The sequence below is a fragment of the Rissa tridactyla genome, chromosome 1 (genome assembly GCF_028500815.1).
Source record: "Rissa tridactyla isolate bRisTri1 chromosome 1, bRisTri1.patW.cur.20221130, whole genome shotgun sequence".
Classification (NCBI taxonomy): Eukaryota; Metazoa; Chordata; class Aves; order Charadriiformes; family Laridae; genus Rissa; species Rissa tridactyla.
The window spans coordinates 185,933,040-185,949,338 of NC_071466.1; the positions used below are offsets into that span (position 1 = coordinate 185,933,040).

Sequence of the window (16,299 nt, forward strand, 5' to 3'; positions counted from 1 at the left end):
GGGCTCATAGATATTCAAGCTCTGTCTGTTAGGCTAACAAGTCAATAAACCTGGAATGAAATAGGTTACTATGCTTATAGTGCTTATTGAAGCAAGACCTACTGGTCCAAGACTTTTCTAGACCTGAGCTGCCAAAGGCATGTTCAGACAAAATAATATGCAAGACAAGGAATTAAGAATCCAAAGCAGAATTTTCTTCTTCTTTTTTCCCCCGGAATATCACACCAAAAGCATCCATGTCTGCCAGTGAACATAGACTAGTCTTCTGGTTTTAAATGTGAGTTCTGTAGGTGTCTACAGGAATGATGTTACCCGGCTAATTTGATACACAAATGATAAAAAAGCCTTGGTTGAAGCAGAGGAAAAATTGCTAGCACATTGGTTTGGAGCTTTACCTCCACTTTGGCCTCTCTAATCAGATTCAGGTCTTTTGCACATAACCTAGTATCTGCAAGTAATTGATGTAGAGCAAGATTCTTGGTCAGTTCACACATAGAGAGATAAGAAATCAGGGACCATACTCATCTTGACATGACATACTCACTTTGTTTCATGACTTCCCTGATGTTACTAGTGAAAGATGAAACTCATTGTGTCTTGCTTCTCAATTTCCATCTCCAAATGACTGATGGTTTAATCATATTGTATTTGAAAATAATTGGGTTTTTGTCTTTCTTTGGCTGCATTTTCCTACATTTATTCTCTCACCTGCATGCTTGACGATAAGGGGAAGAGTTTCAATCATGTTTATACTAATGTGGAAACCACTTACAAATTCCGAACTTTTTTGTGAACTGTAATTACAGTTGTCCCAAGCTGAGCAGAGGATGAACAAGTTGGATCAGTGCTACTGTGAAAGGACCTGCACAATGAAAGGCATGACTTACAGAGAGTTCGAATCCTGGACAGATGGCTGTAAGAACTGCACTTGCATGGTATGGCTACAATTTGAGTGCAGACTCGGGAACTCTGTGTTTCCTCTGATTACACTTTTATTGAAGCAAATAATGAGAAAGCTTCCAGGTGTATGCTAGGAAGTAGCAACAAAGTGCTAGAAATTCTGCTCTAAATCTAAGGAATAGTATTAATAAATACATTGCCCTGTTGTTTCAGCAGTGGCAGCATGTGTAGCTCTCCTGTATTTCATGTCGCCATAGGCAGATGCTCTTCAATGTACTTAGCTATCATGTTATTCCCATGCACTGAGTTGTGAATGGTTTCTCTGAATAATGAATTCCCTGCTTTTTGTCACTACAAACACAGCCTTTTTCTTAGCAAATGGTTTAATAGATCCCTTGTGTCTGTTTCCCTTTGGTTGCCTTTGGTTACATCTCAATAAGTAATAAAGAGTAAAATGTCAGGGTCATATGCATGCTCTGCTGTGTCACAAGTGAAAAAGATTTGTTAGGTGGATGGAAGATTCCCAAAGGTATCACAACTCCAGCAGTGATTGCTAGTATCCTTTCAGGTGCCAAACCATGGCATCTTTGTTATTGTCCATTCATGTAAAACTCATTAATTCCTTTTGAACTCATTAAATGCTTAATCCAAAGGCCATTAGAAGTTGGTGAAAAGGCTCTTGTTGTCTGCACTGCACCTTGGATTGATTTGCTGCTATCTGCAATGGTTCTCCTTAAGCTTAGTATGATTTTGATCTTTATATTTCTGGAGGGATATTAATTTTGCTTTTAGTGTTTTGTGGTTGATGAAAAGAAGACTTAGTCCATGGGATCAAATCTGGCTGATAGCTATTTATAATTCTTTGAATTTAGTGTTAAATGCATCATGTATTTTTGTCTCACATTTTTCTTGCAGCTATGATATTACTACCTTTTTGAAGTGCATTGTCTCCTATGTAAAAATCAGAAGGCAGAGTGTTGTTCTGTGAGGTTGTTATTTCACACTAATCTGTCAATTTGCTGCTGATTGGCAGAATGTTTTACCTCCGAATAGATTTGCCTTTAAGAAAAAATTTGATCGTTATCCTCTCAAAGAATGCATCATACATGTCCAAAAGATTGTATGCATGATATTCTAAAGGTATAGCTTCTGTTCTTGTAGTTATTAAAAGAACCACGTTAAAATGTCTTTTTGTGTATGGTTAGAGATTTCATTGCATTAAAAATAGATTTTTAAGTTCCTGTGGTTGAGAACATCTCTGCTCTTGCTAAATATAACTGTCAGTTAAGCACCTGTTATTCTTCTAGAACGGTACTGTGCAGTGCGAAGCTTTGATTTGCCCCCACTCTGACTGCCCGCTTAACTCTGCCCTGGCGTATGTGGATGGGAAGTGCTGCAAGGAATGTCAATGTAAGTTTTACTGTGGTGCTTCCTTCGAATGAATATTTTGAAATCTGTAAAGAAAATGAACCCTTCTGTAAACATGTCAGGGAAAGAACTGGTCAGGGAATTAAATATTTGGGTCGAGCAATTGGTGAACTTAGACTGCTCTGAAATATTTTGGGAAATTGATAACCAGAACGTTTTCATTTTTCAGGTGTGGATATTTTGTTTTATTTTAGTTTTGTAATTTTTTAAAAGCATAGATATTTCTTATTACTGTTTAAAAAGAAAGTTACTTAAAAAACTTTTTGCAGGCTTCCATAGTCTATCTTTTAGACCAAACTGTTAGAAATTCAAGAACAATTGCCTTGTGTTTGTTTTGACCAGTGTTTCTAGCACCTCTGTCGCAAGAAGAATGTACTTTCCACCTTATGTTGTAGTGCTAGAAATGGAAGTTGAGATTTATGATTCTTCTTCTGTAATTAAGAGCAGGGAAAGCTCATACTAGACCCAAGAGACCAGCAAAACCCAGACACCTAAAAATGTTCTTCCACAAAAGGTCAGACAGAATTATACAGGAAACTGGATAGAAGTAATTTAATATTGTCATTTAAGATAGGTGATTACCTTTTGGGTTTATAGCGTTTTGGTTTTGTTGCAAATAGGGCCAGGGAAGGGGAATTTTAGGTTAATCGCTATCTACTTGGAGTATATATAATATTTCAGGTTGTTTATGGATGTGTATCACATATTTGATGGTCATTTATTTTGGACTATGGTGGAATCCATTCTTGAAATTGAGCATGAGATGCAGACACTTCTTTATTCAGTAAATGTTGAGATTTATCTGTGTGGTTTCATCACTCTTCTGCTGTGTGGAACTTTGTACAGAGTATAGAGAAATATATAACTGGTTAAGATGACATGTTGTAAGATGAAATTCAGGAAGACATTTTGTACTCCATTGATCTTGCTCCCGCAGGAGTTTATTAATATTTAATTGTGTTAGAAGTTACACAAACCGTCCCATTTTATGAAACCTTATTAACTTACTCAAGTAGCTTAATTCTAATTGAAAGGAAATGAGAATTCAAATACTTTTTTTTTGCTTTTTAACCAACTACACAGAATTTCCATGCATATTAGATGGCTCAGGGAACTGGTAATTCAGGGATGTGAGATGTGTGGAGTTCAAGCCTCTATTTGAATCTTTGACCGTGTTGGCAGAGTTTGAAAACCTGATCCTCTGAAGCATGTTTTTGTAATGTACTGCCTATGAATTGAGTTGGGAATTCTCCATCCAGATGTTCATGGGGAAGTGCTCGCATCATAAGACTTCTTACAAAGTTGTTTTTCTTGGGAGTCTTGACAAAGGTCAAGAAATGTGAATGAGTATATGGACACTGACCTTGTCATACAGCATTACTACTTCTCCTTCCAATTAACATGCTGTTCTGGTACAGCACACTGTGAAGTTTACTCTGATACTGCCTTTTTGATGTTCTTAATGTTATCAAAAGCCTTTTAGCTTCCAGTGTAGTTAATTTCGTGCCATTACATAATTCAATTTGTAACTAACATGCACACATAAAACTCTCTTGACAAACAACAAGAAAAAATATTAGATGAAAAAATAAAAAAAATTATTTTGAAAAATTATTCCAAATTTCATCTAGGTTATTTAAACTGCCCTTTAAAAAAACTCAAACCAAAAGACAGAGAGTGTAAATTGGAGTCCCATTGACAAGGTAGTTAGTTACATTCCACTGAAAGAGTGTAAAGAGTGAAAGTTAGAGGCAACGGAGACTGCAGGACCCTCACTTATTTTCCAGGCCTGTTCGGTGAGAATGCTGAGTTGTCGCTGAGTTCGTGTATATTTGCCAGCTGTATCCTGCCTTCTTGGCATCTTCAGCTCACGGTCTGAGCTGATTGCGGTCAGTGTACTCAGTGACCACAGTTCTTGCTTGAAGGGTCAGAGCTGAATTCCTCCATTTGGGCAGTTTCTGAGAATAACTTTTTTATTCGTCATTTTTAGAACGATATCAGAGGATGTGGCATCTGACTAGATTATGTAGAACAAACACAGATGGCTTGTAATTGGGAAAGCAGCTAATTAGGGTGGGTTGCTCAAGGAGCCACTGTCTTTAGTATGGAACAGTCAATCACAAATGCTGAGAAAAAGTGATGCCTGATACGCTGTTCTTTAGCTGAGTTCAGTATTTGTTTCAAGACAGAACATAGAATCATAGAATGGTTTGGGTTGGAAGGGACCTTTAAAGGTCATCTAGTCCACCCCCCTGCAATGTGCAGGGACATCTTCAACTAGATGTGGTTGCTCAGAGCCCCGTCCAACCTGACCTTGAATGTTTCCAGGGATGGGGCATCTACCACCTCTCTGGGCAACCTGGTCCAGTGTTTCACCACCCTCATCGTAAAAAATTTCTTCCTTATATCTAGTCTGAATCTACCCTTTTTTAGGGTACCCTTTTAGTTTAAAACCATTACCCCATGTCCTATTGCAACAGGCCCTGCTAAAAAGTTTGTTCCCATCTTTCTTATAGGCCTCCTTTAATTACTGAAAGGCTGCAGTAAGGTATCCCCAGAGTCCTCTCTTCTCCAGGCTGAACAACCCCAACTCTCTCAGCCTGTCCTCATAGGAGAGGTGTTCCATCCCTCTGATCATTTATGTGTCCCTCCGCTGGACCTGCTCCAACAGGTCCATGTCCTCCTTATGTTGGGGACTCCAAAGCTGGACACAGTACTCCAGGTGGGGTCTCACCAGAGCAGAGTAGAGGGGCAGAATCACCTCCTTTGACCCTGCTGGTCATGCTTCTTTTGATGCAGCCCAGGATACAGTTGACTTTCTGGGCTGCGAGCTCACACTGTCAGCTCATCTTCAGCCTTTGATCCACCAGTACCCCCAAGTCCTTCTTGGCCGGGCTGCTTTCAATCCCTTCATCCCCCAGCCTGTATTGATACTGGAGGTTGTCCTTACCCAGGTGCAGGACCTTACACTTGACCTTGTTGAACCTCATGAGAGGTTCACACGGGCCGACCTCTTGAGCTTGTCCAGGTCCCTCTGGATGGCATCCCTTCCCTCAGGAATGTCAACCGTGCCACTCAGCTTGGTGTCATGTATGGGTATCTCCGTTTCCTTCCTGGTATTTGTGGTCCCAATACATACCAGATGATCGTCTGCTTCTACCAAATTGTCATGAGTAGAACTGCCCAGGCAGTGGTAGCTGTGGCAGCCTTGTTGCTGTATCTCACCCAGGGCAGAGTGCTTCCCTCTGCATTTCTTCCTTTCTTCTTCTGCTAGTGTGCAAACAAAGCCACTGAAAATGAAAAGAATGGTGTCTGATTTAATGACAGCTGGTATAGAAGAGTAAAAATGTACAACACTTAAGGATTTTACAGTGACGAGAAAGCAGGCTTCAGGTTTTTGCAGTTTTTTTCTTTTTTGTTTGTTTGTTGTTTGTTTTGGTTTTTTTTTGATAGCGATTGAGGGTCAATTCATTCCACATGGCTTTAGACATGTAGAATTTGGGAATATAATCTGTATTTGTACTAGTAAATAAAATAGGACAGGCACAGTCTGGTGGCCCTGGGGTTAGGTGACACTTGTGGCTCACATCTACATGGCGAAGCTCTCTTTTCCCTGTCCCCTTCAGCAGACTGTCTGCATCAAGGTGGCTGACTGGGAACGGCCTCTAAGCAGTGCTGTCCCCCCAGCCATGCCTGGCATTGCGTCAGAGCATGTTGGCTGGTACAGGCCAAAATGGTGCCATGAAGTGTGCTAACACTCAAACTACGTGGAGGATTATGGACTGTAATCAAGCCTTTTCAAGCCTCTTGGCCTTTACTGTTTCATTTACCTGTCCAGTTTCATTTACTAGTATGGACATCACCAGTTAGGCTCTCTCGATAGCCAGTGGAACAGAGTGGCACCTCCAGAGGGCACTTGGTGCTGAGAAGGGTCTGGAAGAGATGGAATGAATTGCCTGCTGGAGGACATTTCTTTCCGTGGACTATATAGGGAGCCCAGGCAATTAGAATAGATACCAAATTTTCAGACAGCTACAGTTGTGAATTTAATCTTTCCAACAGTTAGTATAATGAATATCAAGTGTGTCAGATAGGAATGGAAAGCACTGGATTTTTAAGCCTGGTTCTGACATTAAGTAGTTACGCTAAGAAAGTCATGGGAGCCTACCACACTGTCAAGCCCTAGGAATTGAATTTCATTCCATCCCAGCATTTAAAGATTGGACAGTGCAGCTTTCTTGTGTCTTGTTTGATGACATTCTCAACACTTGAGGAGTTTGAGCACAACTGACTCTGCATGTTTTTCGTTTAAGTCAGGGAAGAACACTTAGTGAGGAACGTTGTAGAATTTTTTTTACCGATATTGTTTTGACTTTGGCTCTTCTTGTGAGCCGAAAGAAAACAAAAATAAACCCTGACCTTCTCCCCTAACTCCCTATCTTTGAGGACATTCAGACAACTTGTTCTGTTTTGTCTTGTGTGAAGGTCGATGCTGCTAGCATAAGGAATGGCAATGCATGCAAATTATCATTGTGTTTTCTATTAGCTGTAATGGGCTAAAAGAAGCAACAGTCTTTCGAGGCACATAAATTGGCCAGTGTGTTGGATATGTTTCAGCTACAGACAAGCTATTCAACACAAAATTCAGTCCAGCTACTAGAGCATACGTCTTAGATCAATGGGAGCTTCCTGTGGAGAATTGTTTGGAGCTGGGAAGCAGAGACCACTTTCTTTTCTATTCCTAATGCAATTTTAAGCTTATCTAAGAAGGTATGTTCAAGCGATCATTAAATTCTTTCTCCTCTGCAGAGACAAATGCATTGTGTGGTGATAGGTACTGATACAAATCGGGGAGAGATTAAGCTCCCCTACTGACCTTATAAAGTATTGCTTTAGACCACGGACTTGTCTTAAGAAGTACAAGGACAAGTTCATTTATTTTAAGTGAACTGGGGAAGGACTGCCAATGTCTTAGTAGCTGAGACAATTGCTGCTTGGTCAGCAAATCTTTTTATGGTTACTTTTTTATAGTCGGTGTAGTAACACTAAGGCATCACTTCCAATAGCTACGTGATATATGTACTTTCTTAAATGCAGCCAGTGTATTTTTAACAAAGTCGCTGATTTTCATTTCTTTTAAGGCCAGAAGTGGTATTTGTACCAGTATTTGGTCCAGTAATAATTCCCGCCATCAAAGACTGATCTGCAGGAAGAAATTACTCTCTTCTTATCACTGTCCTCCTCCCAGTGACATTGCAGATACTTATAGACCTAATCCCAAACTATTTAAATCTATCCCAACACATTTCAGTTGAGATTAAAGTCTCAGCCGTTATGTTCAAATTGGCGGGCTGTGATTTTTGCATGCACTTTTTTTTTTTTCTGAAACAGGACATTTGTTGGTTTTCTGGTGCACTGTAGCCAAATCCACACAAACACAAGTATTTTAAGCAACTGTGAGAAGCAGAGGGCTGTGTTGGATCAGCTCACACCTCTGTTGCTAGCAGGTTGGAGAGACAGCGTGTAGATGGGGTTATATAACTTGGGAAACGTTTTTGAACAAAATAATTAAAACACAAATCTGGACATGGTAGCTCTTACAGCATGGATGGCTTTCCGATGCAGTGGTCTGTCTTGCTAGCTTACAGAAACTTTTAATTTTATAATTAAAAGTGAGGGGATGTCCCCTTTTGGTCTTCATGATGCGTTGATTTTTCCTCAAAGCCACTCTCCTGCAAGCTCCAGCACTTGTAGCCTCCTGACACAGAGGGAAGGAGCTTTGAAAGCCCATCTGCCTCTCATTTGCACTGCAATTGACCATCAGCAAGAGTGAAGATTTTTTATCTAGGAATGTAAGGGATATTTAAACTTCCTCTGAAATCCATCATTTGTCCAGGTGGATTGAAGCGTTGTGGGCTTCAGCCTCTGCTACTCACTAAGTTTCGTCTTCTTACAAAACCACCACCTTTCTTCAGGGCTGAAGGAATGGCACCGTCCTGCCTTGGGTGACGTGCATCGGTGGCAGCGTGGCACGCCAGCCCCCGCCTCGTTCGCCCAAGCGCCAGAGGAGCTTCTCCTGCATTTGATGTGGCACAGAGAAGAGGCTGCAGCTCAGAGAGATGATGGAATGATGGGGGTTAGTGAGCGCTGACTCAACAGGCCATCTTATCCTTGCAGTAAATGGGAGGAAGGGGCAGTCTGGAAAACAAAGAGCAGCTCCAGATGGCCGGCGGGGACACCTCACGGGTCTCAGGACTGCGGGGCAGCCACCAGGCTCAGGACGACAGAGCAGGCATCGGTGCTGGAAAAAGAGGGGGCAGTTTTTGGCAGTGAAACAATGATTAGTCATTTATCATAGCTTTTTTTTTTAAAGCTTAGAATATAAAGGAGAAGCAACATTCTGGCTAATGCAAAAGACGGATTGCTTTTTGATGATAAATATTTATATGTGGCTTTTTAAGGATACAAGTTCAAATAAAGCATAAATTCTGTTATTTTGAGATTTTTTTTTTTTTTAAATATGAAAAATCAGGTAAATTAGCCTACTTAGAATAGTACTAAAAGATAGCCCGCACGGGATTATTTCCTAAAGCCATGTTATTTATTATAACCTCCTGTAGTCAGCATGCAGAACTTCTGAACGTTATTTAGCATTTAGCAGAATAGTGTCCGTTCAGCCTCTGCTTTATGGGTTTTCTATGCTGAAATGATTCACATGAATATTATTTCTCAGGCTTTTGAAGCGCATACAATGATAGTATCACATTATAATGACAGATGAAAAGCATTATGTACACACTTGTAGTACCGAGATGAATTACACCATGCTGACCATTTATACTATTTTATTACTTCGGCAACTCTGTGTCTTCAAAAAAAGGCAGTATTTATATTCATTTAGAAATAGGACACAAATATTTTTTCTAAAGAAATATTTTTGAGGGGAAAAAGTCTATCCTTGAACTCACATAGGTCAATAAAATCAGTGGAACTATTTTAGATTTACAAAGCTATAGTGGAAAAGCATAATTGATGCATGTATCATGCATCCATTGTGAATCCAGCATAAGTCCTACAATCTCAGAGTCTCATAGAATGGTTGAGGATGGAAGGCACCTCTTCAGGTCATCTGGTCCAAACTCCCCTGCTCAGACAGGGCCACCTAGACCCAGTTGCCCAGCACCGTGTCCAAACGGCTTTTGAATTTCTATACAGATGGAGACTCCACAACCTCTCTGAGCAACCTGTGCCAATGCTCGGTCACCCTCACAGTAAAAAAGTGCTTTCATGTGTTCAAATGGAATTTCGTGTGTTTTAATTAGTTCTCATTGCCTCTTGTTCTGTCACTGGGCACCACTGAGAAGAGTCTGGCTCCCTCTTCTGCATTCCCTTCCACCAGGCATTTGCACACATTGGGAAGATCTCCTCAGAGCCTTCTCTTCTCCGGGAAGCGTGACAACTCAGGAAGCTGAGCACTGAGACACTCTTAATAATGTTTCGGGGCCTTTCCTGTACTGAGCTCAAAGCCAGCCGAAGACAGTGGAAAGACTCCCCTTGGCTTTGGTAGGCAGGGACAATCTCACCCTTGACCCTCGCTGCGCAGTCTCTGCTGTATTTTCCATGGTGAAGGCATAGAAATTTTCAAACTGCTCTTATACTATATCAATATATTTCATTTATGTCTGTTATATGTTCAATGGCAGAATTGTCAGGGGCTTTTTGGTGCAGAGCCTGTAGTCTCCAGTGACCTTTGTTCTTTGTAAGCTGGGCAGCATACCTCCATCGGAAGGGAAACGCTGAGTCTTTTTACTCAGTTCCCTTCTGAGCAGGAAACTCACTCCTCATATCGCTGTTGTTCCGTGTAAATTAAAATACAGCTTTTACAGTAAATTGAAATACAGCTTACAGGGATTTGGCTTCTTGGAATATTTTGCTTCTACGTTTCCTCCTTCCCCACATCCTTTGAACTTCATTGTTCTGTGTTAGCAGAGGGGGACTGGGGGAGTTGGTGCCCTGCGCGTCTGTCAGGCTTTTCATGAATAAAAATGCAGTTCCCTCCTAGGCGAGTGACTTTTCCCCTATTCTGGACCCCATGCATTATGGAACTCTACTGGAAGACTCTAGATCTGGAGGCAATGTATCAGTAGATGAGGAGAATTCCAGTTAATGGTAAAGTCATCTAGTTTTAGTCTTACTGTGAGCCTGAGGAGTGAATTATAAAATAAAGTATGCTTAAGAAAATCCTTCTTCATTAAAATACATTACAGTGAATGTATAGCAATCTGCACTAAAGAAGAAATTGGAAACATAATATTAGTAGTTTTATTGGTAGAGAATTAAAAATATTTTTTTTACATGGGAAATTTTGCTGTAGGCTGTGCTCTGCTCTCCCCTGCTCATCTTATAACCTATTTTGTTGAGGCTGTCTGGGAAAAGAACCTATTCTTTTCTATTCATTTTTATTATGTTTTTACCAGGGAGTTCACAAAATATAAAATACCTGCAGCGTTTTAATATTTTAGTTTATTTCCAGTGCAAATAGAACATTAACATATGTTAGATATGAACATTTTGGCTTTCAGACAGCTGGAAGTGGGCAGATTGGCAGCGTTCCAAGCTCTAATATGTTACTACCTTGACTTTAGTAATGCTGATCTCACCAGAATTTGCTTAGTCAGGTGGCTATGAAATAATAATAAAAAAAAATCTGGTTTTATTTACAATTACAATTTTATTTATGAAAAATTGTAAATTTTATTTACAATTATAAACCAATTACATGACCTAGGATACGTGGGAGTTCACATGGCTATGCGTTGATTTCAATATGTTTGTTCTCACCAGTGGCGAGCTAATGTCACTCTGCACCTGTGTCATTGGAGTGTGAGGGGGTTTTTTTGTTTATTTGTTTTGTTGGGGTTTTTTGGTTTGGTTTTTTTTTTTTTGTCCCTTAACCAGGAGCACATTGCCAGATTGAGCAGCTGGTTGCTGATGTTCTGGTTTCTGCCTGGAGCTTTTCCTCTGTAGGTCTCGCAAATTTCTGTAGTACCAGTCACAATGGTCTTTAATGGACATGTGTTCTGAAACACGAGCAGAACTTGGCTTTAGCTGAATACCTTAAAACTGCAGGTTTTGGACTAGGTCACAGAAAAGTAAGAAGTTGGAGGCAGAGAGCACTTCATGGAGCTGGATAGAGCAAAATACCAAAAACCAACCAACCAGCCAAATGGGAATCATGGCTTGTTGACATCTGTGCAGTTTTCAAAGACCAGTTTGCACCCGACGTACTCTTTATTCGTAACAGGATTGTCACGTTGACAAGGGTCATTTGGATGGAAGGTTGGGCTAGGGGGAGGCACTGGTAGGAGCCACGGGAGTGTAAAAGAAGGCACACGTACGGTTTTCTGACAGTGCCTATGTCATGTGAAAAAAATGAGAAGGTTGTGGAGGCTGAAACTCAATAAATAAAATACTGAAAAAACGCCGTCACAGAGCCGTCAATAACGTGATCTTATTTCCCTGTCATTCTAAGGAAGGGATGGTAAAATATGAGTGAAGTTGATTCAGTGAGACTAATATAAAATAATGTATACTGTTATCCTTTATTTCTCTTTTTATAAAGATAATGATTTAAACCAGTGGTTTTCAGTCTTTTTGGACTACAAAAGTTTGAATTTTTTTCAGTGGAAATGTGTAGTGAATAAAGCCTTCTACTGCTTGCTTAATTCTCTTAGCCGTCACTTGCAGATATCTGAAGGGTGATATATAGACCTCCAGGCTGTTATTGACCACTGTTTCTACATCTGTCAGCTCATAAAATATATTTGGCTTCAAATCATGGCCACGTTGTCCCATGTGAGACACAACGTTAAAATTGAAATCGCAGCACATACGGCGTAACAGTCCTTTCTCATACTTTTCTCATCTATGCCTTTCAAAGCAATCATTGCAATCCTCTTTATTTGAAGAGTTTCTGCTACTTGCTTTTTTTGACTGTACTGGGCACAGTGCTGTATCTACAGCAATTCTCATGTTTTTATATCACTGTTCTGCATCTTTGCCAATATAGAGAACATTTTTACTAATTTTTGCCTTCTTTAGGGAGTTTTGTTTGGTACTAGTTTCTACTAAGAAGAAAGCTCTGTTTGTTTGGGAGGGTAGTTGACCATCCTGTCTTCCTGTACAGAGTAGCTGACTAGTACTTTTCTCCTGCTACTTGTTGAAATAATTCCTCTAACTTTCTGCTTGGAAATGAAGATTCTGATGCTCCCCTGGCTGCTCTTGGAAAAAGTTTATGTAAACTTCTTTCAAGTATAATTAAGACTGGTTTCCCAGATCTCATTTTATTTGTAAATGATGATATTTGGTTAAAATCCCTTAAAATTATTTAACATCTAGATTTTTTTTTCCCCTAACAGGTGAAAAATTTGAAGATATTAAGTTTGTTGTTTTGCATTATCATAACCTGTTATGGTGAAGGGAAGCTTTTTTATCTTGCTTATTTCTGATGGCCAGTATATACTTATATATATTAGTGTTAGAATGGTATTGCAGTGACATCAGTGTTTGATGTAGTAAACTAGGGCAGCAAATGCCTGGTTCCAATTATCAGATCTTCTTTTTCCTATCCTGAAAGCAAAGAAAGAAAATGTGCTTAACTCATCTGAAAAATAAGCACGTACCTGTTATTTTTAGTGAGGGAGTATTTCAAATACATTGAAGGTATGATTCTGGCATGATTCTCCCTATATTATTATTACTTTGACAGATAAGGTATTATTTCCTTAAGATGTTTCTTCAAGTTACATTCATATTCACCAAAGTGCAGCATCCTCTCTAGGCACGTTTTACAGGCTTGTGAATAGGGAGGCTTTTTTGTAGGTATTTCCATCATGCCGTATCCAGAGGCTTTGTTAGATTCTCAAGGCACCTAAATGAGAAATCAAATCTGAGTATAGCAGAGAAGAGCTAACAGTCTTGTATATGGTGGTCGTGAAGTTCTCAGACAGGCTTTTTAATAGTAGTACAATATTACTTCAGAATGCTTAAATCTTGTCCATGGTCGTCTGTGGCACTGTATGTATAGAGTTGGTGGTACGGTTTAAGCACCTAACCACAGATTTTCCATTTACTAATTTTGCAGTATCTTATTGCAGAGTTGCTATGAAGAAATGTGGGAATAAGTGAATACATTTTAAAAAATAGCAAATTAAAATGGGCGTATAAATAAATAAAGGAATCACATCCTCATTTTCATGCATCAGTTCAACCATCTTCTTTCACACATTTGCGCCTTTGCTGTTTCCAGTGTGACATCTTGAGTCCTGTGAAAACTCAACGGAAGTAAGAGGTTGATTCTTACAGTGTGGGCAAACAGATTAAAAATCTTCACCTTGGCTTCTGCTGTCCTCTGAAAAGTGGTCTGTGTGTACCTTGCAACAGTCATTCATCATCTGGGAAGCTATTTACCAGCACTGTTCAAAACAAGTCCAAATCATTCTCTCTCAGGTGTGTCTCTGCATTTCTGGGTAGATGTTCATGAGCTCTGACCTGGAGCTGTTGGCACTGTGGGCTGTGCCTTGTGTTCATAGTCAGGATTGTGTCCTGCAGGAAAAGTACATACTGAGTTCCTGATATTTATTCAAAATTTGAGGGCAAAATTTTTCTTTGTTCTTTCTCTCAAGATATTTACTCCCATTGGTTTAGCTCTTTGAACAGCGGAATTTAGAGGGAGGGGGAAGGAGAAACTAACTTGACTTTTCAATATAATTCAGTATTGTAATAAAGTTATCTTATGCCTTCAAAATGCATTTCTAGCATTATGGTTATTTGCTCCTCACATTTCTTGTGGAAATACTGAAGCATTCCCTTTGTATTGAGGTGAGGTGATCACAGGCCACGTGGATTCATTTTCTCAATCCCAATGAAGTTCCCTCTAACCAAACTAGATCGTTCCACAGGAAAGACAGTACTTGTTCTTGCCAGGGCAACACCTTAGACTTCTTACCTGTCAAATGTGATCATCGTAAGTCCACTGTTCCTTTATAATTCTACTAAATACCAATACTATGTATCTGCAGCTGATGAAAACAAGGTATTTGCTAATAATATATTGAAAACAAATTCAAGAATTTGTCAATGCAAAATGGTATTTTTCTCTCAGGTTTTCAAGAGCTTAAAAAAATGAAAACCGCTGAAAACAGGTTTCATAAAATTCATTAAGCATTTTGTCTTAATGCTATTTAACCTGTTCCAGTAATTTCTGAGATTCTCGGTAATGAAATGAATTTTAAAGATGTACCTATTTTTTTTCTGTGCCACTGAAATTGCAGAGTTGTACTTTGCCTTATGCAGGCTTGATGCTAATGGGCAATAATTAAAAATGAATTTTTTTCTTTTTTTTTAAACTGTGCTTGGTGATTCTTGATTTCCATACAAAGGTAGTGGTAGGCAACAGAAAAGGGAAAAAAAGTGAGTTGGCTGACATATCAGTAAGATGAAAGTATTACAGCTCTTCTAGAGACTGGCATAGGCTACAGCCCCATATAGACAAACACAGCTGGTTGCACAAGCACATGAAATCTGGATCTTATGTCTTGAAAGTTCACCCTGAAGACAATAGGAGTGTTAACATAGATATAATACGTAATTTATTTTTTTTTTATTATCAGTGACTCTAAGGCTTTCTCTCATTTGTTTAGTTCCCAAACAAAAAAGGAATAGTCCCGTTAACAGTTGCTGTGAACTGCAGCTTACTCTTTTTTCTGTGACTGGGTTGGAACATCAGCAGATGCACTCTGGAGAAATTAGCTATGACAAAGCAGAATCTGTGAACATCTGCTCCAGCTACTTTTACATTTTTAATTATTTCAAATCCTGAGCTGACTTTAGACAAGAAGTACTGTATTGTTTGAGAATGCACGGCACATAATAGTAACTTCTGGCAGCCCTGAGAAACAGGGCCGTGATGTTAGGTGTACATAGGTTACGATTTAAAGTTGTCTTTTGAAAATTTCCAGCTCTATTCGTAGCACCTCATTTTTTTTTAGATTAGTTTTTGATTAAATGCTATTTGATAATGAGTGTTGAGAGTGAGTATATAACAAATTTGGAAAGATGATTTACATAACTGACTTTAATCAAGATTTTCAAAAATGTGTTTACCTTGCTCTCTGTGTTGAAAACCTTTTGCCAAACTAATGCTAAGGATTTAGCTTGAGAACGTTAAGTAGGGTTCTCTGGGGTGTTTGTGATTATGCCAACTAATCCTGTCATTCTGGCAGAAGTGAGGGAGGAAGATGATGGGTCCCAGAAGAAGGATGGAAGGATGGGCAGATTCCTTATGTTGAAACAAAAATGGATGGAGGAAGAGTTGGGAGCGTGAAATCCTGTTCAGTTCCTGTACGGACCTAGATGCAGGTGCTTTGAAAGAACTGAGATCTAACAACAGCTATAGATGGGGTGCTCCATCTGTGCACTAATCCACTCCTGGAAATGTCTGAACACATTAGACTGGCCTGTGCTATTACGCAAATAAAGCATACGTGATTATTGCTGTAATAGGCAAGTTAACAAGGGGCTGCCATTTGTAGGGGAAGTGTAGGCACTTGGCTTTGGGAGGAAAGTAAATACAGTGAAATGGAGCTGCACGATGCTAGGTCACAAGAAGTCATGGCTTCGCCAGGGAGGTGCCTGCAGCAAAGTCACGGTGCAGAATTACTAGCTAAAGCATCCATGGAAATTGTTCTGGGCTGTGGAGAGTCTGGTTGAGAATGGGAGCATCAGCAGGGTCCCTGACCGTCGCTCCGATACGAGTGTAGTCTGTGGGTGCTTAAATAGCGTGGCAAATTTTTGGAGCAGAAGCTGTTTGAAGCCTCTGTGGGTTGGGAGAGTGGAAATGTTGCTTCCAAGTTATTTTCACCCAAATAAATGCCAGATTTACTGTTTTGTGGGGAACAGAATAGTTTTGCT

General features: G+C 39.7%; 1 protein-coding gene across 2 annotated transcripts in view; it reads left to right on the forward strand.

Annotated features, from left to right (window-relative positions):
- Positions 1–16,299, forward strand: part of NELL2 (neural EGFL like 2) — a 156,574-nt gene that overhangs the window by 41,498 nt on the left and 98,777 nt on the right. For both annotated transcript variants that reach the window (XM_054187934.1, XM_054187932.1), the window contains exons 8-9: positions 807–935; positions 2,208–2,310. In XM_054187934.1, coding sequence (XP_054043909.1) covers positions 807–935; positions 2,208–2,310 — 232 coding nt within the window. The remainder of the gene's footprint in view (positions 1–806; positions 936–2,207; positions 2,311–16,299) is intronic.